This window comes from Podarcis liolepis (assembly GCF_965112155.1).
Source record: "Podarcis liolepis genome assembly, chromosome: 13".
NCBI lineage: Eukaryota > Metazoa > Chordata > Lepidosauria > Squamata > Lacertidae > Podarcis > Podarcis liolepis.
In genome coordinates, this window is record NC_139573.1 from 6,654,752 (window position 1) to 6,678,951 (window position 24,200).

The 24,200-nt window shown below is 51.2% G+C and overlaps 1 protein-coding gene across 1 annotated transcript; it reads left to right on the forward strand.

Annotated features, from left to right (window-relative positions):
- Positions 1-109: 109 nt before the first annotated feature.
- JPH4 (junctophilin 4) lies at positions 110-23,356 on the forward strand. The gene is made up of 6 exons (XM_083472638.1): positions 110-1,142; positions 2,135-3,893; positions 4,640-5,429; positions 12,083-12,201; positions 15,733-16,352; positions 22,264-23,356. Exons 2-6 carry the CDS (start codon positions 3,515-3,517, stop codon positions 22,342-22,344), a joined length of 1,989 nt encoding a protein of 662 aa, XP_083328764.1. The 5' UTR covers positions 110-1,142; positions 2,135-3,514; the 3' UTR covers positions 22,345-23,356.
- Positions 23,357-24,200: the final 844 nt, after the last annotated feature.

Here is a 24,200-nt window from a genome sequence, read left to right on the forward strand (position 1 = left end):
CTGAAGCACAGCCTCTCTCGCCCCCCCAAACTATACGCTGCGAAGCCACCCCTCACGTCGATCCCTCCTGAGGTGGGGGGCAGGCAGTGGAAACGATTTCTTGGTGCGAGGACTCCCCCTTTTAACAACACAGGACACCCCTCTGCACTGCCACCCCCACATCCCTCCATCCCCTTTTTTTCGGGGGGAGGGTGGAGACTTACGCCCACGTTTTCTTGGGAGACTTCCCCCTCACCATCTGGATCCTTTCCCTACCCACCCCCCTCGCCATTTCTTCCTCTTACCACCCCCGCCGCCGATCATTTCCCATCTGACAGTTCATCTCCCTTCTTGGCGGGGGGGGGGGGAGAATTTCACATGTGCTCCTTTTAACATTGCCTTCTGTGGCTTCCCCCTCCTTCACCCCACCAGATATATAAATATATATACTACTACTATTCCTCCATTTTGGGGGAGGGGGGTTATATGGTCCACAGGCTGCCCTTCCCTCCCCCCCCCCCAATGTCTGGGTGAGGGTTCACCCACCGCCAGCTCCCTTGCCTTGCATTTGTTCATCATCTGACATTTCTCTGGCACCTGAGGTCCTCTCTGCCTCCTGCCATCTCCATTATCCTGGTTCCTTCTTCCTTCCTTCTCATGTTCCGTTCCAGCTGACATTTTCAGCCTCTCCTTTCCTGGATTTCCACTTGCTCTCCGCTCGCCTGCCTTCCTCTCCCTCCTTCCCACCCCCCATCCTCTATATTTCATACTATTCCCACCTGATCTCTCCATTTGGAGTCTACCTCTTTTTTTTTTTTTTTGCCTCTGGCTGGGCTTTTCATTTCTCTCCCCCCCCCCAACTCCTTCCACCAGCCTTTATGCTGACACATTTCAGCACTGCTGCTCCTTGCTGCCGCTTCTTTTTCTCTCTTTTATCTCTGCGGCTCATGTTTCCAGTGGCTATTTTTCTACACAAACCGTCTTCTCTGCCTTCCTGCTACGCTGGGCTGCATTACCTCTCCGACACGGCCAGGCAGTATTCCCAGCTGAGATTCCTTCCCTGTCTATGCGCCCGCTCAAGGCTTGGGTGTGTCTGTTATCTTATCTCGCTTTTCTAGAAGCGTGTGCCTATTTTCCTCCGCTGGCTCCAGAATAAACTCATGGTAAGTCTGGGAAGTGGCCCTGCAGTGTTCCCCCACTCTCTTGTGTATATATCTAGGTAATCTAGCCTGTGCATCTGCAAGCTGTTGTTCCCAATTTCTTTTTCTGCATGCCGTAGTCGTGAAATAAATTTGAGACCTGTTCTTTCCGTTCCTGGGCGCTCGATGTTGTATTCCCAAATGTGCCGTTTCTCCTAGAGATTTCTTTCCATTTGGCAGGGCTGTTTTCTTTGGCATTTCGTAGCCAAGGCTTGGTTTGTGCATGTTGTGCATAGATGGGAATCTGCTTTTTTCCCCTGCATCTTTTTGTGGGTCTCTTTTGTATGCTGTTTGTGTCCATCAGAAGAGTAGACAGTGTGTGTTCCTGTGTCTCCATATCTGCAGGCTACTAAATTATTATGCACATGTCTATGAGCAGCCAGCTAATAAGGAATGCTGGGGTGTGTATACAACAACCGCTCCCCTTCTACCCCCCTGTGCTAAAACAATGTTTTGCGTGTCCACATTTCTGTATATGTGAGGTGTGTGCATGCGCACATAACGCTGACTTAGCGTGCAGTAGTGGTCCCTTCTGCCTCTCCTACTTACAGGTTTTGAGTGCCCTGCTTTTTTCCCTGAGATCTATTTGATCACCTGTGTGTACCTTCTGTGTCTGCGATTTTCCGCTTTTCTGCTAGAGTGATGTCAACTTGGCTTCTGCCGCGAATACGTTCTGCTCCTAACGGAACGGGCTTTCTGGTTCTTGTTTACAAAAATGACCCTACGGTATGTGGCCGGGGTGTGCATGCACACGGCGGTGCAAAGGAACGTACGTACGTGTGTGTGTGTGTGTGTGATGCTTATGAGATTGATCCCAATACAGAGCACCAAAGTTAATTCATTGTACAAACCTTTACATGCTAAAAGGCATCTCTCTAAGGCTGCCTGCCTGCCTGCCTCTCCCTCCCTGACAACTTCAGTTATGTTTGCCTAAAACCATGTGTCTCTTGGTGCAGGTTGTTCCCTACCCGCTGTACCATGTGGTCTCCTTCGGCAGCCCCGCTGCCTCTCCTCCGCCCTGGGAAGAGGCTCCCCGGTTCCTGTGAGCGCCTCGATTTTCTCTGAACAGCCCCCGATGCGCCCAGCTGGGCACTAAGCAGGGAGGCCTGCAGCATCGCCTGTTGCAGCCTGTCACCCGAGAACCCCAGCTTCTCCATTCACACGTGGCCTGATAACCACCGCCAAGAACCAGCCGAGCCCTCCAGAAGGCTCGCTGACCGACGCCAGTACCACTGCCTCTTCTCGTCCACCAGGTCCTGGGGAACACAATGTCAAAGCCGCCTGTCAGCTCCCAGACTGTCTACTCTCTATTATAAGATTCCAAGGAGTTCCATCGACCGCGATAACTCCGCAATTCCTAACCACCGTATATGCCTGTAAACCGAAGGCCTCGCGGCCCTCCCTTGCCTGTAATGGCAAGAGGGCCCTTTTAAGCTCTCTTGTCCAAACTGTGACACCAGCTGTGGAAGGCCGGGAAACAGCCGATTTGAGTGCTTATCTCCTGTTGCCGAAGACCTCTAGGAAAACTGTCCCCGAAGACAAGGGACCTCTAGGAACTCTGGAATGTTTGGTGCTAGCCAAAGAAATCCTCTTGGTTTCAGAGCCCTCCTTCTATGACTGCAGCCCAAGAACAACTTGAAGACCCCATAGCTCTGTACAGTCAACACCAGCTCGGGTCTTTCGCTCCCAAAGCACAACGGACCACTAGCCGAAGAACGCTGGGTTTTGGTAGGTGTGGCTTTTTGTATGCCTACAGCTGGAGATCTCTTGGAGTGCTGGTGTGCTTGGAGTCAGAAAGCTGTGGAACGGCTGTCGTGTTCTTGCATCTCTACCGGCAGAAACAGCGAGACCTCCATGCTTCTGTAATTAAAGACGACCCCCGGGTTCGCCTGCAGGTAAACCAAAGGCTTTGGGGACGCCTGTAGCACGAGGAGTGCTAACTTTTAATACAGGTGTTGCTCTACTGCATGCCTCATAACCACTAAAACCTTGGCCTTTTCCTGCAGCCAGCTGCTCTCCTCTGTCCCAGCTAACGGAGAAGCCTCGTGAATCTCTGGTCAGGAAGCCTCCGCCTGCCGGTGGCTCCTTTACATGTCTGCAACCAAAAAAAGCCAGGCCTTGCCCACGCTCTGGCTGTAGCCCTGAAGGCGTAGCTCAGAAGAGAAGCAGGAAGGGCTTCCCCAATGCCTGGCTGCGAGGAAGGAGGCGTGAAGGGCTGAGGTCTCTCTGTGTGGGGCAGCGCCATGTAGAGGCGCCCCGGAGGGGGAGCGGAGGAGATGCGCGCAGGGACTCGTGGGTAACTGGAGCCCGACAGGCCGGGGAGATACGTTACATGAATGTCCAACGGAGGCAGGTTCGAGTTTGACGATGGCGGCTGCTATGTGGGAGACTGGGAGGAGGGCCGGGCGCACGGCTACGGCGTCTGCACAGGCCCCGGGGCCCAGGGGGAGTACAGCGGGCGCTGGAGCCGCGGCTTCGAATCCCTGGGCGTCTACACCTGGCCCAGCGGGAACACCTACCAAGGCCACTGGAGCCAAGGGAAGCGGAGTGGGCTGGGCGTGGAGCGCAAGAGCAAGTGGAGCTACAAAGGGGAGTGGAGTCATGGGCTGAAGGGGCGCTCCGGCGTCTGGGAGAGCCACTCGGGAGTCATCTATGAAGGCATGTGGCGCGAGGGCCTGCAGGATGGCTACGGCATGGAGACGTACGCTGACGGAGGTGAGAAGGCCGATAAAAAGCCCTGAGGCAGGGTGGAGTCCTTTCCACGCCGCCCCCCATCATTTGTCCTAGTGTCAAGTTGGCAGTAGGCCCATTCCCCACTTCCCCCACCCACCAAAACACTGTTTTTCGCCATTTCTCCTCTTCCTTCATTGCTTGACCAACTCTTCCTTCTCCGGTTCCCTAAATCGCTCTGTCGCTCTTGCCACACGGACACCAATAGTTCTTCATCACCCAGCTGTTCTCTTTGCTTCTCCCTCTGTCCATCCATCACAGAGGTGTTGGGGATAGACTGTGAACCCAGGAGTCAAGGGTTCAAATCCCTGCTTGGCCATGCAGTTTCATGAGTAGCCTGGGAAATGCCACTCCTCGCTTCAGCCAAACCCGCCATTTCACCCCTGAGGATGAAATATGCTAAACGGATGGGCTCCCCCAAAACCGAAATCAACTCGCTCCCACTTCTCCATCTTGTTTCTTTGTTTTCTCAGTCCTTTCTAGGCGGACGTTTCCTATAAGGCCCACCATTATTTTGCATCCTTATTCCTTAGCCCTTCTCCACCTGCCACAAAAATAGTGTGGACCTCTGACCCATGTCCTGTACTCCTAGGAGACACTGGCAGGTTTGGGGGATCATTCCCCTCCTTTCCACTGGGTCAACTTTCTCTTCCTTTCCCTCACTCCTTGCTTCACGCGTCTCCTGCATTCCCCAACCTGTTCACCTGGCTAACCTCTCTCTTTCTCCACAGGGACCTACCAGGGCCAGTGGCAGTCTGGCAAGCGGCACGGCTACGGCGTTCGCCAGAGCGTCCCTTACCGCCAAGCCGCCCTGGTGCGCTCGCCGCGCCGCACCTCTCTGGAGTCGCTCCACAGCGAGACCGACCCCAATGCCCCTGCTCCACCCCTGCCGCCCCCTCCTCTGCCCCCTCCGCCGCTCCCCGGGGACAGCCCGGCCTCGGGGTCCAGGGGCGGCTTTGTCTTGGCCTTCCCCGGCGATCCGGACTTCCCCAAGGGCGCCAAGAAGAAATCGGGGGGCTTCTTCCGGCGTTCCCTGCTCCTGAGCGGGCTGCGGGTGCGCAGGGCCGAGTCGAAGGCCTCCTTGGGGAGCAAGCGAGGGTCCCTCAAGAGCGAGGCCGGGGTCAGCTCGGCCGGGAGCGAGGCCACCACGCTCAGCTACGCTGAGACGGAGCCCCCGGAGCTGCCGTCGACGCTGACCATCGAGGGCTCTTCCACCGAGGTCTACGCCGGAGAGTGGCGCGTGGACCGCCGCAGCGGCTATGGGGTCAGCCGCCGCTCCAACGGGCTGCGGTACGAGGGCGAGTGGCTGGGCAACCGCAGGCACGGCTATGGCCGCACGACCTACCCCGACGGCTCCAAGGAAGAGGGCAAGTACAAGCTCAACCGCCTAGTGAGTGGGAAGGTGAAGAACCTCATCCCGCTTCGCCGCAGCAAGGTCAAGGAGAAGGTGGACCGGGCTGTGGAAGTGGCCAGGAGGGCGGTCAGTATGGCCCGGCAGAAGCAGGAAGTGGCCATCGCCAGGTGAGGGCAAAAAAGTTGCTTGTGGGTGCGCAGGTGCCGGGAGGCTCCTCCTGTGTAGTTTTATGGGGATGTGGCGCTGAGGTAGCCGAGGTCACGCCAGCGAACTCTTTCAAACCGTGTTGGTCTTGAGAGAGAACTGTGGAACTCGCTGCTGCAGGAAGCAGTGATAGCTGACAGCCTAGATTGGCTCTAAAAGAGGATGAGACAAATTCAGGGGGCTCCTCGTCGCAATGCAGTGGTGCCTCGCAAGACGAAAAGAATCTGTTCTGTGATTCTCTTCGTCTAGCGGTTTTTTCGTCTTGCGAAGCAAGCCCATTGACGGATTAGCAGATTAGCGCTATTAGCGGCTTTTATCGGCTTATCGGATCAGCTGATAAGCGGCTTAGTGGCTTATAAAAAGGGGGGGGGAGGAGAAAAAAACCCGCAGGAACTCTCAAGACATTTTCGTCTTGCGAAGCAAGCCCATAGGAGATTCGTTTTGCGAAGCACCTCCAAAACGGAAAACTCTTTCGTCTAGCGAGTTTTCCGTCTTGCGAGGCATTCGTCTTGCGGGGCACCACTGTAGCTATTCTCTGCCTCTACAGTGAAGAAATAAGGTAAATTTTGAAAGAAAAATTAATGTTATAATATGCAAAATGATATCAACAATAAGCAGTAGATTTTTGGATTACTTCTGAATACTAGTTGTTGTCAACTGCAGGTGTAGAGAGTGGTCTTGAGTACGAATCCTGCCTGTGGATTTTCCACAGGTGTCAGTCACTTTGAGGACAGGGTGCCGGGCTAGCTTGGCCATTGGCCTGATTCAGCAGAGCTCTTCTTATGTTTGTATGTTTTTACAATGGGAGATGGATCACTTGAGGGGTTTTTGTGGGGTGGGGGGGGGGAGGATTATAAAAAAAGTTGGGAAAGATAAGAGGGTGGAACGAGTTTCCCACGAAGTTAGAAAAGGGCTTATTTGAGCCCATTATGGAGATGCATGCAATTTTTAAGAATGTTTTGTTGGCTAGTGTTGGAACTGAACTTGGGGCAACAGTAACTTTGGAGAAAGGTGAATTGATCTGTAGGGCATTATTGGGAAAACAGGGTGCTTGTTTACGACCGCGCTGGCGCATTGACATTTTTGCGATAGGTCTGAGGGACCCACACTAAATTTAATATTTGCTTGGGATTAGGGGGCAGATTAAATCTCCGCCTTCGAAAAAAAACACAAATTTATTTTGGATTCTAAAATTCACCACCTGGGGATGGCTGTTTTCCTCCCCCCCCCCCAAAAAAGTGTATCTATCTGATGATTCCTGGGCTCTTCTTCAGAAGTGTGGGCCTAAGCCTTTTTTCTGTCCTGTAGATCTGGACTTACGTAAATAGCCTGAGTCCTTCTGCCTGCCTAACTTTGCACCCTTCCCTCCAGTTTGGGAGTGCAGGATTATAACCCTGTCGCCCAGCTGAAGTTGGGAGTGCTGCTAGCTGGCTGTGCTTGACTCCTGGTGCTCAAGATAACCATCTTTCCCCCTCCCTCACCACAGAGGCAGCCATTTTAAAAGCAGGACTGGCAGAGCTTCCCTTAACCGGATCCCTGTCCCAGACGTGGACGGATACCTTTATAAACTCCTCCAAGCATGCCTCCCGGGCGGAAAATAAGCTATAAAAGTAATTAACCATAGGTGGGAGAAGACCGTAAAGCCTGTGTGTAGTAGTAGTTTACTTTTCTTAAGCTGGCACTTGGAAGGTGAAAGGAATATCAACTCTTGAGGGGCTATGGACTGAGCATCAGGACCATCTCTGGCCTTTAAAGCAAAGACATTTTGATGGCTCTTGATGCTTGCCCAGGGCTGCCGCCACTCACTTTTATTTCCTCCTCTTTTTTATTTCCCCCCACCCTTTCACAATATATATATATATTTTCCCCCATTTGACTCCATGTGTCTTTTAGATGTTCTTAGGCTGCCCTGCTCATCTGACACGCTTTCCTCATGGCTCAGTTCCTCCACTTTAACATCTATTCTTCCTTCCTCTCCCTCCTTTAACTTGCAAATCTGTTGAATTCCTGCTTTTCACACGCACACAAAGCTTCAGAAAAGTGTGTGTGATGTGTATGGGTGGGGAGAGAAACATAGCTGTCAACGTTTCCCTTTTTTAAGGGAAATTCCCTTACAGTGGTACCTTGGGTTAAGTACTTAATTCATTCCGGAGGTCCGTACTTAACCTGAAACTGTTCTTAACCTGAAGCACCACTTTAGTTAATGGGGCCTCCTGCTGCTGCCGTGCCGCCGGAGCACAATTTCTATTCTCATCCTGAAGCAAAGTTCTTAACCTGAAGCACTATTTCTGGGTTAGCGGAATCTGTAACCTGAAGCGTATGTAACCCGAGGTACCACTGTATTCCGAATAGAAAGAAAAGGGAAAATTTGACAACTATGGAGAGAAAGAAGGGCCATATAGCTCGGTGGCAGAGCATCTCTCTTGCAAACAGATGGTCCCCACTTTCAAAACCCTGGTAATGTTGTGAGAAGACTCCAGGTCTGAAAACCCTGGGGATCCATTGCTGTCAGTCATTGTGGACAATTCTGAGCTAGACGGACCAGTGATCTGACGTGGTGTGAGGCAGATTCCTGAGAGAGAGAGAGAGAGAGAGAAGGGAGGAAAAAATGTGTGCCTTATCAGGGCGGAGAACAGGGAGGTAGAGGCTCCGCCAAGGCCTAGCAGCCTGGTGTAGGCTGCCTGGTCTCCTAGGCAACTGGCCAATGGCAAGGTGATTGGCTAATGGCTGCTATGGCAACAGCAAGCAGCAGCATCTGCTGGGCATGGACCAAGGCTGGGCTGGGATGGAGAGGGGTGGGAGGAGGGGTGGGAATGAGTTGGGCAGGTGTGATCTCCACTTGCCCGTGGTGGTAGGGGGAGACCATAGGGTACGTTCCCAGAGGGGAAAGGGTGGGGGAAGTTGGCTTGGAGGCGTAAAAGCCGTAGGACGAGATACAGGGTACGTGGAGGAGGGTGAGGGTGGGGGTGTTGGGCTGTTACGTTGTGCAGAAGCAGACTGTAAGTGTAGGTGGCTCGCAGGTTGCTGCGTGGGTGATCAGAAACAAGGTGTTGTGAGGGTGGGCACGCAGACTGGTGCGTTCTGCAAGGAGCAGAGCAGGCTGAGGGTGGGAGAGGCACTGGCTGTTGAACGAAGCAGTCTTGGCAAAATTCACTCATATATATTTTTTTGGTTAGCTTTGTGAAAACGGTTTTTGAAACGTACTGGGGACGTGCAGCTATTAAAACACCATGCTTAAATGCTGACTCTAAAGACGCTCACGAGGAGCCAAGTCTCGCTGACGCCGACAGAATTTACCTCTGAGGCACCACTGCTTAGATGTGTTGAACGTGGTGTGTGTGTGTTTCTTTTGGGGTACAGCAAGGGATTGAGGGGTACCTGCCCCCTCCTAGATGTTTCTCATCCTTATCAACTTCTGGAAATTTTAAATGGTGGTACAATGCCCCTCGCTCAAAGACAGACAGCATGGGGGCAAAAAGGAGGGGGGCTTCCTTTATAAGGCTTACTATTAAAAAAAATGAAGCAAAGCGATGCTTTAGCTCCCGGACTTCCTGTGAAAGAGGAGCTGTGTCACAAAAGAAACTGGGACTCGGTTTTCTAGGAGTTGAGGCCGTTTCACGCTTGACACATTTTGCTAGGATCCGATTCCCAGAGGAGTTTGTTTTGCTGCTTTCCATCCAAGGTCTCCCATAGCGGCATACAAGAAAAATTAAAAATCTGTAGGAAAACCAGCAGATTAGAAAAGAGAGCGGCGATGTCAACGATAAAGTTAGGCAGCTGGCAGATGGAACAAAGACCAGGGGAGAGGAACAAAATAGAAACCACAGTATTGTGTCAAAAAGAAAAAGAAATCCCACTGGAAAAGGATGGTCTCGATCATCCTTTGGAAGGAGGAGGCAGCTGTGTCTCTTTGGGGCAGTAGATCCTGAAATAAAGTTTCCTGCTTGGCAGGGGGTTGGACTCGATGGCCCTTGTGGTCTCTTCCAACTCTATGATTCTATGAAAGTGCCAGCATTTGTGTGTATCCTTTCCCCAAACAGGAATGGCAGAACATTCATCGTGTTTGAAGGAGCCCAAAGATAAATTCTGTTTTCTGGGAAATATTTTAAGAAGCAGCAGGTTTCCTAACAGATGCATTCTCTAAAAGTCAATAAAATAGCTTGAGGTGTTCAAAAGATTTTCAGAATTAGTTTGCCAGGCGCTACAGTGACCTGGTTTACACATGACACAAAACCGTGGTTTGTTTAAGCCACAGTTCATTTAAGTAACCATGAATTAACCACGAGTTGTCCCACAGGTGAACAAACAAGCAAACCATGACTTATTTCTCCAAAGTTTATTTTCTTTTCCAGCCTCTCTTGTCTCAGGCATTTATAGCTCAGCGAGCTTCTGGGATGGTGAAGCAAACCATAGTTATGGCAGGATTTACACATGATACCAGGGCCCAGTTAAAATAAACCAATCTTCGCAAGCCAACAACAATCTATGGCTTCGCACTGTGGTTTGTTGGCAGTAACCAAAGCGTGGTTCAGGCAAATAGACCATTCTTTGGTTAACCATAGTTTAACAAACCACCGCTTAGCATTTTGTGCAAACTAGGTCAGTGGTTTCTAATAGCTATTAGACACATGCAGTTATTATTAATTCACTTTATATCCCCCTTTCCCATGGAGTCCTATGTCCAAAGCTGCTTATAATATCAATACAAACAAACAAGGCAGACACCATGGAAGGCACCAGAACTAAAACTGTAGGTTGAAATTGACACGTTCTCTATCAGTAACATGTTATTGAACCTTAATAGCTGGTCTTAAACAAATAATATTTCAGAGCCTGCCTAAACAGGCAGCATGGTGGCTCTTGCCAGAGACTGCGTCCCAAAATTTTGGTGCTAAAAGGCCATCCTCACACCTCCCCATTAAACCTCTGATGATGACTATGTGGAGAAGAGTCTCAAAGCCTTGGCAGATAGATAGCATATATAACAAATAAAATACTATTTACAAATTCTGCAATACCTTTCAATAGAAAACCCCAAGGCAGGCAGCATAAATGACAATGCCTTTGCCAGCCTCCCGCCCTCTGGAAGGTTTCAGGTAGGAGAAGTTGCTTCTCAGACTGTTTTGCTGCTACCGTAAAGGCATTTTCACATACATGAATTCATGAGTTGGTGGGTTGGGGATTGAGCCTGCTGTCTCGGTTTCCTGTCCCCATGTACTCATCTGAAGGTCTTCTAAAGTGGCAATGCCCTCCAGGTTTTTTTTTGGACTACAACTCCCATCAACCTCTTGCCCTACAAGAGAACGGGAAGAGGTCCGAGTTAGATTAGGCAGAGGCGTTCTTGAAAAGCTTTGCTATTTAGTTGTCCATTTTTATTTATTTATTATCACAATGCCGCACCCCCTTTTTCTGGACCCCAAAGCAAGTAAGTACAGTGGTACCTCAGGTTACATACGCTTCAGGTTACAGACTCCGCTAACCCATAAATAGTGCTTCAGGATGAGAACAGAAATCGTGCTCCGGCGGCAGCAGGAGGCCCCATTAGCTAAAGTGGTGCTCCAGGTTAAGAACAGTTTCAGCTTAAGAACGGACCTCCGGAACGAATTAAGTACTTAACCTGAGGTACCACTGTAAAACAAAAGTGGGAAAGGGAGTGAGATCGGTCATTGCCACTGAACTGGGCGCTGAGCCTAGCATGCCACAACTATGACATAGTGAGTTGTGCAGAGCAGAAGGCGAGACCAGGGTGTGTGTGCCAGATTTTGGCCTTGCACAGGGTGCCACTGAAATTTGAAAGGCCCAAGTCTGCCATTGCTGGACATAACATTTGACTGGTTGGGGTGCGGGGATCCTGGGGCACTCCAGACATTTTTGCTGGACTACGATTCCCATCAGCCCCAGTTAGTGTGGGTAATGGCTGGGGATGATAGGAGTTCCACAAAGCATCTTGAGCATGGGTAGGCAAACTAAGGCCCGGGGGCCGGATCCGGCCAGATCGCTTTCTGAATCCGGCCCGCGGATGGTCCGGGAATCAGCGTGTTTTTACATGAGTAGAATGTGTCCTTTTATTTAAAACGCATCTCTGGGTTATTTGTGGGGCATAGGAATTCGTTCATTTTTTCCCCTCCAAAATATAGTCCGGCCCCCCACAAGGTCTGAGAGATAGTGGACCGGCCCCTTGCTGGAAAAGTTTGCTGACCCCTGATCTAGAGGGTCACAAGTTCTTGCCTTAGACCGTGTAAGGCAGAAATCCTCAGGCAGCTGATTTGGCTGTCATTTTTAAAAAGTTCTAGATTCAAATAGATAGCACACTATTTCTTTTATATATATTTTATATATTTCGACATTTTTAAAAGTTGTATTTTGTTTCCTGACCACCAGGAAAGGGGAAGCGTTTGGTTTTCTGTCCCAGGTGACAAAGTAACTTGGTTGGCCTTGTGTACAATACACCTTGAATTTTATTTATTTATTGTTTTGGAAGGGGGGAGATCAGCAGTTGCTGCTCTGCTTGAGGCAGCCAATATATGTTTTGGGCTGGCCTTGAGGGTGTCGTGAGAAAAATGCTCACATCTCCACCTCAACCATGCAGTTCTCTGAAGCCCTCTTTTCTTTGCAGAGCCGCTGACGCTCGTCTGAAGGCTGCCGCCGCTCTGGGTGCAGCCGAGAAGGCCCTGGAAGCCGCCCGCCTGGCCAAAATTTTGGCTCAAGAACTGCAGCCCATCTTAGCCGAGCCAGGTGAGAGATGTTTGGGGTGGTTTTTTGGGGGGGGAGTGGGGGTTTACCCTGGAAATAAATGCCTCTCTGGCAAATTTTCCGGGAGGAACGCTTTGGGGGTTACACTATGTCTGATTGTCTCTCTTCCAGGTGGATATGGGGTGGTGAAATTTGACTAGGTTTGCATGTAAAAAGCAAAACGTACCTAACACGGCCTCTCTTTTGAAATCTGCACATCTCTGAATTTTGCAATGCAGTTTCCCGGCCAAGAAATGTGGGCAGAAAATCCACCCAAAGTGTGGATGGAGATGCATGAGATCAGATTAGATCAGATCAGATTATTGGGGGGAAATTGCTTTGCATGTTTGTGTACAAAATTGGAATCTGCGTTGAAACGCTGAGGAATTTTCACAAAGAATGGATTTGCCGGCTGCTGTGGAAAAATGGAGAACTGGACATGAGATGACTTCGTGGAGGACAAAGGCTATCAAAAGCTATGCTCTAGCTTTGCGGTCATAGGCGTTCCGTCTCTGAATATCAGCTGCTGAGAATCACAAGAGGGGGAGAATGTGGCTGCCACCACGTCAGGCTTGCAGGCTTCCAGCAAGCATCTGGTCAGATGCTGTGAGAACAGGATGCTGGCCTCATCCAGCAGGCTCTTCTTCAGTTCTTAATATTGGGGAAATGAGAAACTCAGAGAAACAAAAATTGGTAGATTCATCCATCCTTACTTCCATTTGTTTCCTTGGGAACATTTTTTTCTGTAAAGGTAAAGGGGCCCCTAACCATTAGATCCAGTCGTGGCTGACTCTGGGGTTGCGGCGCTCATCTCGCTTTATTGGCCGAGGGAGGCGGCGTACAGCTTCCGGGTCATGTGGCCAGCAGGACTAAGCCGCTTCTGACGAACCAGAGCAGCGCACGGAAATGCCGTTTACCTTCCCGCCGGAGCGGTACCTATTTATCTACTTGCACTTTGATGTGCTTTCGAACTGCTAGGTTGGCAGGAGCAGGGACCGAGCAACGGGAGCTCACCCCGTTGCAGGGATTCGAACCGCCGACCTTCTGATCGGCAAGTCCTAGGCTCTGTGGTTTAACCCACAGTGCCACCCACGTCCATTTTTTCTGTAAGAAGTGCTTTTTATTTTTCCATTTCAAGAGGAATTGGGGTGTACGTGTGGGACCCCTGCATTACTTGGGTATTTCTTATCTTATTTTCTGGAGTCCATGGACTGATCTTTGTCTGACACAGCAGAGAGGTTGGGATTTTGATGCAACGTTAGGATTTTGTGTGTGGTTTCTACCATAAATCAGCTTTTTTCCCTAGACTCCTCCCTTGCTCCCTCCTGAGAGACGCACAACCCGCTCAGTAATCCTGGTTTCTATCCCTAATGCTACTGTAAGCTCTTTGAAGGCAGAGATCTTTCTATTTTGCTTGAGGGACTCAGCAAAGTTCCAAGTGTGCTGATGGTGTTCTATTTCTTTCTCTCTGTGTGTGTCTCCGATGTGTCCTGCCTCAAGCTCCTTGGAATGGCAGGAGCCAGAGTCAGGTGAAGGCCGGCAATTTAAAAAACCCACCAGTGTCTTTATTCAAAGAAACCAAAACAGCACAGGCCTAGCGATCCCATCAACTCTTCCCTGTAGGTCTTGCCCCAGGGAGGCGAGGACTGAAAGTCCCCCTGCGTTCCCACAGCTCCCAAAGTCCACTCCTTTCTGGGGTGGTTTTCCCAAGCAATCGGAGACTGTGTCTGAGCGCAACCAGTCTTTCCTCTGCTCTTTTCACTTCTCTGTGTGTCCTGGGAGACCAGGGAGAGGGAAGCTGTTTGCAGCAGGAGGGGGAGACTCCCTGGTTTCTTCAGCAGCCTGGCTCATCTCTGTCTCCTGCCCCCCTCCTCTCCTGCCTCTGAGTCTGGACTGCTGTCTGCCCCAGCCTCTCCCCACTCACAAAGCCCTGTTTCCTTTTCAGCTTCTGTGTGCTCCACCGCCAACCCCATGCTTCTGAGCCTTCTTTCCTTGGGGGCTCCCCAACTTGTGCCCCCCCCTCCTCTGCACCCAGCCAGTCAATGACATGGAGGAAATAAAGGTGACAGATAAAATTTCTAACCATAGTCACTTACCCCATTGGGAGTCGAGATGCCTGGATCTGAGTTCAGGGGAAGGGGAGCTCTGCAGCTCAGGAGTGCATGCAAAAGGTGGCAGGTTTAATCCTCGAATAGGGTTGGGAAGAACTCCGGCATGAAAGACTGGAGAGATGCAGATGAACCCAATCGCCTGGCTCAGGGAAAGGCCACTTCTTGTGTTGCCAGCTCTGCCCTTCTTCTTCTTTTTTGAAATCTTTTTTAATTGCAAAATAATAACAAAATTCTTTATACAATCAATCCATGAGATTCTCTGAATCTCGTGACTGCCCTCCCCTTACATGGGTCCATTATAACAATTTTTTTACCAGTCTAGATATCAATATATTCTCCATACTTCTCATAACTATGTTATACATAAACCTCGTTGCTTTACAAGTGATTCTTAAAGTCCAGCTAACGTTTTAATTTGCTTACAGTGTTCTCAGGTAAATTATTAGTTTTCCCCATTCTTTTTTAAAGTCCTTATCTTCTTGATTCCTGAGTCTCCCAGTTAATTTTGCCATCTCTGCATAGTCCACCTTGCAATTCTTCCTTAGTCGGAATTGTTACTACTTTCCATCTTTGGACTAATAATAGTCGTGCAGCTGTTGTCATATACATAAATAATCTTTTCTGTTCTTTTGGGATCTTGGTACCTATAATTCCTAATTAAAAGGCTGCTGATTTTTTTAAAACAAGAAGTTATTTTAAGCATTTTCTTCAATTTGTTATATATCATTTCCCAAAATGATTTTGTTATCTTACACGGCCACCACATATGATAAAAGGTACCCTCTTTCTCTTTACACTTCCTGCAGCTATTTGAACTTGTTGTATACATTTTAGTTAACTTAAAGGTAAAGGTAAAGGGACCCCTCACCATTAGGTCCAGTCGTGGCCGACTGGGGTTGCGGCGCTCATCTCGCTTTATTGGCCGAGGAAGCTGGCGTACAGCTTCCGGGTCATGTGGCCAGCATGACTAAGCCACTTCTGGCGAACCAGAGCAGCGCACGGAAATGCCATTTACCTTTCCGCCGGAGTGGTACCTATTTATCTACTTGAACTTTGACGTGCTTTCGAACTGCTAGGTTGGCAGGAGCAGGGACCGAGCAACGGGAGCTCACCCCATCGCGGGGATTCGAACCACCAACCTTCTGATCAACAAGTCCTAGGCTCTGTGCTTTAACCCACAGTGCCACCCGCGTTCCTTTTAGCTAACTTAGTAGGAATCAAATACCACCGGCCAGCTCTGCCCTTCTTGGTCTCTTCCACCTGGAGACAGAATCCTGAGTGTGAGCCCTTCCACCACCTGCCCCAGCTCCTGGCCACCCTGGTTACTGTACCTCGCAATGTCCCACTTCCTGTGCCTTTGAACCAAGGGCTCTGACCCCCTGGCTCCTTCTGCTCTAACCACTAGGCTCCTCTCCTTCCCCAGAGCCCCGCGGCCGGCTAGATTCGGAAGGCACCGACACGGACTTCCAGGAGTACGACAGCCCCCGGGTCTACGAGAACGGCATCACCCCCTCCGACGTCACCCCGGACCCGAGCTTGCCCCCCAGCTACCCTCCGACGCCTCTGCAGCCCTGGCGGGGGGACCCTCGGCGGACTTGGCCCCCCCTGGAGAACGGAGGCCCCCGCCAGCACCTCCCCCCGGAGGCCTCCGACCCTGAGGACGAGTGGGGCTGCCGGGGAAGCTTCCCTTCCCGGACACCGGGGTTCGTCCCCGAGGGGCTGTGGGAGGGGGAACAGGAGCAGCTCAGCAGCTATGAGGCGGAGGAGGAAGATTACGAAGGGGCGCCCCCACGGCGCCCCCAGCTGGGCAGCCCCGCCAGCGGCAGTTCCGGCAGTCTCCGGGAGGAAGAGGAGGAGGAAGAAGAGGAGGAGGAAGGAGCAGCAGCTTCCAGGCCTTATCCTGCAGAGACCCAGGTGGAGCCAACGCCAGCAGGAGGTCCGGGGGCCCCAGAGCAGGAGAGCGAGGAACTGCTTGGGGGTACGGGGTCCTTCGTGGCAGAGAGAGAGGAGCCCCCTGGAGCTGTGCGGAGAAGGGAGAGGCAGGTAAGAGCACAGGTCGTATGACTTTCCTGCTGCCGTAGCCCCACTAGGCTGCATAAGGTGTGAAACAGGACGGAGGTGCCTTGGAATGTGGCCCCCTCTATCCTCAGGGGCCACGAGACGCCCAGCTCCCCAGTCGCAGAAGAGGCGGCTGCTTATCAGCAGAGCGTTTCCTCCGCTGACAGAAATGTCCCGGGTTTGTTAAAACTTGGGTGGGGAGATTTTTTCGCTCCCAGGGCCACACGGCCAGGGAGGGGAATCTTGCAGGGGCCACATGCCAGTGGTGGGCGGGGACTGGGGCAAAAGTGGGCGGGGCAACAGCTGTGTTTTTACACATAGGTAAAGGTAAAGGGACCCCTGACCATTAGGTCCAGTCGTGGCCGACTCTGGGGTTGCGGCGCTTATCTCGCTTTATTGGCCGAGGGAGCTGGCATACAGCTTCCGGGTCATGTGGCCAGCATGACTAAGCCGCTTCTGGCGAACCAGAGCAGTGCACAGAAACGCCATTTACCTTCCCGCCGGAGCGGTACCTATTTATCTACTTGCACTTCATGCTTTCGGACTGCTAGGTTGGCAGGAGCAGGGGCTGAGCAACGGGAGCTCACCCCGTCGCGGGGTTTCGAACCGCTGACCTTCTGATCGGCAAGTCCTAGGCTCTGTGGTTTAACCCACAGCGCCAACCGCGTCCCGTTTTTACACATACAAACCTCTGTATCCATCCCGAGGCGCTATCAGAGCTCAAGGGCACATTCCAGGCAGGCAAAAACCCTCAGGGAGGGTGATGGGGCCGATTAAGTGTTGTGGCCAAGGGGGCGGAGAAACTGTTGGTGGGCGGGGCCAGGGACAAAAGTGGGACGGGGCTATGAATGCCAAGAGGCATTGCCACGGACAGAAAGACTCAAGAGATGGTGTGAAATAGGGCCAGTGAGGGGGTGTGGCTTGGGAGAATCCTAAGGGCCAGAAAGAGGGGCCCAGGGGCCACATTTCTTCTCCAGGCCTCAGGTTCCCTGCTCACCCACCTCTGTTCTAAAGGAGTAGGAGGTGGGAAATAGCATTTTTCTGCCCTGGAGATTTGCTGCCAGAGACAGCAAAATTGTGTTGGATGGTGTGAGGCAGCTTCCACAGCAGGGAAAGGATCCATGTTTGTCTTTATAGGAGAACCTGACGGAGGGAAGCTGGGACTTTTGCCCTCGGGAGAGTGAGGCCTAGTGAGCCCCCTGGAGAGGCATGTTTGGATATCGCAGAACATGTTGCTTCTGTGCTGTCATAACTGCAAACACACAGGCATTGTTGCGATTTCCAAAAAAGGGTTTCCACCACTGCGTGTGTTTTGACAGATGATTAGTAGGCAGGCCATGAGCACGTGAAGCTGTCCCTCGAACGCTGAGGGAAAACTGAGCCAGTGGAACGTCTACATCTCACGCAGATCTTAAAAGGCACAAAACCTCTGTTAAAAGGGGCCAGGACTATGTTTTTGTGGCACAAAATAAGCTGTGTGCTAACCGTCCATTTCAGCCCTTCATTTTCTCACCAGTGATGTGGAAAATGCTTATATATATATGGGTCACTATTTCTCAGATTTGAATAGAGTAATGGCCATGGAAGATTTTCTGAATCCCTAGAACGAGGGTGAGGAACCTGAGGCCTGTGGCCCTTATGTGGCCCTCGAAGCTTTCCAACATGGCCCTTGAGAGTCTCCCAAGCCGCCCCTCTCACCAGGCCTACTTAGCAACCTCTTTTAAGTGTTTTGGTCTGTGGCAATACCTCTTGGCTGGAGGCCACGGGCTGGGTGATACCTGGTTCTCAACATCACGATATATCACCAGCTAAATATTGTGATACACCGATATATCACAACATCTGATATAAGAAAGGAGCTCTGTAGAGATATTGGCTGGTTTTACAGTTTTCCCTGCATTGTGATTTTTGCATAGCACACACACCATGATTTGCAATATGTTGCCAGGTCAAAAATTATGAAACTGATATCACAATATGGACTGGTTTTGGATGATATGTTGATAGCCCAAGGTGGGAGTGTGGAAACTAGGGACCTGTGCAAGGCTCACCTTTGCATTCGTAGCTCCGCCCACTTTTGCCTCTGGGCCCCGCCCACCACAGGCTTCTCCTCCCCTTTGGCCCTACATAGCGAGCCAGTTAACCCTGTATTTGCACTTGGTTCCTGCCTATTCACTGCTTCTAATGAAGTTATGAAATTTGGGGATAGGTGGGGTGGATGTCCTGCTTCACATCACATTTCTCCTCCACCTCTGCCTCGCTCAGCCCCACCTTCTGCTGCCCCCTCTGGTCTGGGGCACCAGGAACCCAGAGGACGACTCGGCACCCAGCTCCCATAACCCAGTTTGCACCCGCAGCCACCTGGGATTCTCAGGTGTCATGCAGCTTAAAATCCCTGGGCTGAGTAGCAGCGAAACCGAAAACTGGGGCAGTAGAGCTTCGCTGTGCTGTCTCTCAGTATCTCTTTAAGGTAGGGTCTCCCCAGAGGGGCTACAGAAGCCCTGCAGAGGCTTGGAGATTTGCCCTGGTGTTTTGAACACAAGAGTATGGTGGGAATCGCAGCGTCGAGCTGCAATCTGCGGAAAGAAAAAAGCACTTTTTCTGCATACACAGATGCTCCCACCCCCAAATATTCCCCTTTTATAAAGCAGGGGATCGAAACCCCCCCAAACCTCTTTTCCCAGCACCCCACCCCACATTCAGACTCTGTAACTGTGCCCCTCTTGCATGGAGCTAGGAATAAGACCCGGGAGTCCTTGCCCCATTCTGACCCCATAGGTCCGACCTACTTCCTCCGAGGAAGCAACAGTTCAATTGTTAGGTCTTTAAGGTGCCACAGGACACCATTTTTTGCTGCAAAAGACTGGAAGCAATTAGATCCTAGCTAGTCCCCTTCCTTTGGGTCCTCATCAGAACCTTTTACCCTCCATCCTCTCAACCCATTTCCTGAAACTGTCATATTCCTTTGCTTCCTAAGCCCCACTGCCCTCGAGAACAGAGTGTCTGGCTTCCACCGCTGTCCCCTTCCGTTGTTTTCTCTTCCTGCCTCCCTCCATTTTCTCTATTTCCTGAGCTCCACGTTTTGTTCTGAGTTCCTTTTCCCCCCTTCCCCTGGACCTAGGAGTGATGATACTGGCAGGAAGAAATGGGAGGGGCCGGAGCGGTGGGGGGAGCCTAGTTGCCAGGCCTCCAATGGGGATTGGCCGGCATTCTTCCTCCCGTCTCATAGCAACCAGCATCCCGCACTCAGCAGCATCCCTCTCTGGTCCCTCCTTCCCTACTGCAGCAACGCTTGGCCCTGCCCATCGCTGGAGAGCCGCAGTGGGGGGCACTGGGACTTTGCTGGCAAGCAGGACTGCGGGTCATAAATAATCCAGAGGTCCTGGTCGGGAACAGCAAAGAGGGCAGAGCTGCGTCCAGCCGCCCCCCAGGGGCCGCTCTCCCTTTCCCAAAGAGCTTAGGAAGAGTAAACGATACCAGTTATCCGGGCGAAGGATCCGTTTGGACATTTGCCCACCCTTTGTGGTTGTCAAGAGCCGTGTGGACACCCCACACCCGTCCCGTGTATTGTGCCTCCCCCCCCCCCATTTAAGGCATCCCCACGTGGCTGGCTGGAATGCTGACTCCCGAGTAATTCGCCCCACTGTTCATTTATGAGCGGAATTGCACACGAAAGGATGGCACCCTGCCGAAAGGAGGAGAAATAGCTAGCCCCTCCTCTTCCCAGCAAGGAGGCTGGGGGTGCCTGAGCAGCTCCCACCCATCGCCTTCCCGAATGAACCCCCCCCCCCCGGCCTCTCTCACTGCAGCAAGAAGGGGAACGCGAGAGGAGGGCTCACTACACAGTCCGTCCAAAAACCAGAGCACTTGAGCTGAAGAAGAGTTTTGGCCAAGGCTCATCACGACTCAATATTCCGATTCAAATTCCTCAGCAGGGCCCTCCCTCAACCTGCTGCCACCCGGAATCTGGTGCTCAGATATATCACTCCTGGACAGGGAGGTTCCATTTTGATATTGCTTACAGAGCGCTCTTACGAGGCGTGGCTTCAGGAGAACTGAAAACGGGCAGGAAGCAGTGCCAAAGCTTCCATTTGCCAGCTGTGCTATTGAGCCTTCCCCAGGGAGACATGTTGGGTGATGTCTGCATCCTTTTCACCCGGGATAATAATAATAATAATAATAATAATAATAATAATAATAATAATAACAACAACAACAATAACAACAATAATAATAAATGCCCCGCCCATCTGGCTGAGTTTCCCCAGGCACTCTGGGTGGCTTCCAGTCGAGTGTTAAAAACAATCCAGTATTAAATATTAAAAACTTCCCTAAACAGGGCTGCTTTCAGATGTCTTTTAAAGAGAAGGTAGCTGCTTATTTCCTTCACATCTGAAGGGAGGGCATTCCACAGGGCGGGCACCACTACCGAGAAGGCCCTCTGTCTGGTTCCCTGTAACCTCACTTCTCACAATGAGGGAACCGCCAGAAGGCCCTCGGCGCTGGATCTCAGTGTCCGGGCTGAACGATGGGGGTGGAGATGCTCCTTCAGGTATACTGGACCGAGGCCATTTAGGGCTTTAAAGGTCAGCACCAACACTTTGAATTGTGCTCGGAAACGTACTGGGAGCCAATGCAGATCTCTCAGGACTGGTGTTATGTGGTCTCTGCGGCCACTCCCAGTCACCAGTTTAGCTGCCGCATTCTGGATTAATTGCAGTTTCCGGGTCACCTTCAAAGGTAGCCCCACGTAGAGCGCATTACAGTAGTCCAAGCAGGAGATAACCAGAGCATGCACCACTCTGGCAAGACAGTCTGCGGGCAGATAGGGTCTCAGCCTGCGTACCAGATGGAGCTGGTAGACAGCTGCCCTGGACACAGAATTGACCTGCGCCTCCATGGACAGCTGTGAGTCCAAAATGACTCCCAGGCTGCGCACCTGGTCCTTCAGGGGCACAGTTACCCCATTCAGGACCAGGGAGGGATGGGGGAACCTAATCTCCAGGTGGACTGGTAGCTCTCATCAGCCCCCGTCAACATGGCCAGGGGAGGAATGGCTGGAGGGAGGCTGGTTCCCCATCCCTGTTCTGCAGCAACCCAGCTCAGTGCTGTACCCCCCCCTCAATTTGAAAATTATATGCTTTGCACCTTCCCTACCCAAGAATCCTGGGAATTTTTGCCACAGTGCTATGAATTTATTTGGCTAGCAAGCCCTGACCCTTTCTTAGCGATCCTCGGTTTGGTTTATTTATATTACATTCCCCCCCCCCCCCCGCTCTTCGTTGCAAACCACACCAGGAGGATATCAAGAGGAAAAAGGCCTTCAGGTTTTGGGATCCCCAAATCATTTAGTCATTTGCAATGTCGACGTTAAGTGCCTTGAATAGGACTCAGAAACAAATAGCTTGTCCCAATGATTAATCTGAAGGCTTCATGTTCACAGTCTGAAGACGTTTTGGCACCCCTAAATGTTTGTATCGGCACCAGTGATACTTGTACAGTGGTACCTCGGGTTACATATGCTTCAGGTTACATACGCTTCAGGTTACAGACTCCGCTAACCCAGAAATAGTACCTTAGGTTAAGAAGTTTGCTTCAGGATGAGAACAGAAATTGTGCTCTGGTGGCGCAGCGGCAGCAGGAGGCCCCATTAGCTAAAGTGGTGCTTTAGGTTAAGAACAGTTTCAGGTTAAGAACGGACCTCTGGAACGAATTAAGTACTTAACCCGAGGTACCACTGTACTCAGAAATATGCAAGTAAACGTTTTTTTAAAAGAGGGGGGAGAGAATTGAGCGCGAATGTTCGAATCTGTGCGAAATTTCGTTTTATGTTTGCGGCGGATGTGGGCTGGCCTTTCTGCCTGACTCCTCCCCTTTCCCCCTCTCTCTCTTCCAGGGAGCCCACCCATTGGTCGTTGCTGCTGTCCTGTTGATTGATGTGAGTCTGGCCTACCTGTTCTCCCTCCTCCTCACTTGAGATGGGTGGGGGCAAAGGGGGTGCCTTTGACCCCGTTCCCCCCCCCCCCCCGACGCCCCACGACGACGGTTTGGTAACAGACTCCGATCTCCTCCATCCTCTGCCTTTCTTCCTGGAACCCCCCCCTTTCTCTTTTTTCACTCGTCTTTACACCCCCCCACCCCTTTGCTGCCTCCTTCCTCCTCCTCAACCTTTCTAGATTGTTTACATACGAAGGGCTCTCTTTCTACTGGAGATTTCACTGTTTTTTCTTGCTCTTTTTTCCTGGTCTTTTCACCCCAGCTCCATAATCCATCTTTCTTAACCCACACTTTGAAACTCGGGCTGGGTGGGGGGGTCTTTTCACAATTATCTTAATGGGGGGAGTTGAGACCAAGGGGGCGAGTTTTGAGCCTTGTGGGGTTTTAAAACATTTTTGGGGACCACGGACTGTAGGGGACCCCAGTCTTGCCTGCCTGCCATGAAATTGCATCCCCGTTGTCTCCTAAGGAGTCGATTCAGAACTCTCCCCCCACCGTCTAAGGAAGATTTGGGGGGGGTTGATACTTAACAAAGCCCTGCCCCCCAACCATTCCAGTACACATGAACATTAACCCCCCCTCAAGAGATGCTCCACACAAGTATAAAGAAGGGGGCGATCTGTTTGCTTAAAGAAAAGGGTATCCAATTCGTATTTGTTCCCTCCTCACATTTTTTTTCCTACCAGCAGATGGCGCCGGGAGAAAATGGACACCCATCCCAAGAATGGGGCTCCTTTTAAACAGAGTTTGCAAAATCCTTTCTCCCCCTTTTTTCCACATTCATATTCTTACTTTCTCTCTCTCTCTCTCTCTCTCTCTCTCTCTCTCTCTCTGCCACATCCTTTCCCTGAGGGAACCAGAACCTTCTTTTCAAACAAAAACAGACAAAAGAAGAAACAAAAAAACAAAAAAGGAGAACTTTTTATTTACGCTTTTATAAACCTTTTTCTCGCAGCGTTTGAATAATTAAAAATAAAAACACTATAAATTAACGAGAGGGTGAAAGGGAGATTCCTGTCAGCTTCGGAGAAGGGGGTACTGCTCGATTCCCATATACAGGAAGTCCCAATATGGAAAAGTGGGCATTTGCTAGGCCATACTAGGAATTGCCCTTTTTTCCCCTTGCAGCAGAATGGTGATAGGCAAACGGTAGGGTGCCCTGCTGTGTATATGACAGGTGGGAGTGTAGCACCTTGGGGTGCCCCTCTGCCACCCCTGCACGGGGCAAGGGTGGCACGAGGCCAGCGCTGGGACAAAAGGAGCAAAAGGAGGGTGTCCCATCCCGAAGGAGGTTTGGAGAATGAAGGGCCTGACCGTGAGGAAAGGGGAGATCTTGCCTTCTAGAGGGTATAAGAGTTGACCCCTATGGGGGCAAAAGTTGTGTGCCTTTGGAAAGAAGTGCAATAGGAGAGACCCTGCAATAAAGGGGCGGAAAAGAGGAAGTCCCGCCTTTTTCAGGGCGCTCAAGAGTGCAATACAGGAAGTCCTGCCTTACTGATGGCAAGGAGAGGCAATTTAAGGGCAAAAGAAAATAATAAAAAATAAAAAGAGGGCTTTAAAGGGAGTCAGGTGGGGAGGCTCGGTGGGCCCCCCCTGCTGCATCCCTTCATGTTCTGGGTGACTGGGAACCAGAGAGGAGAATCGGTAGATACAGGATGACGACGGAGGTCCTCTAGTGTATTTTTGGGGGTGTCCGTCACAAGGAATCTCCCGCTCAGCCCCTCCCTGGATTCTGCATGAGGAAGCGACTGATCCTTTGCTGCGTGCTGTGTATACTGAGAATGTCTGTATAGCCGACAAAAAAAAAAAAAAACAGGAAAAAAAATCCCTTCCCTA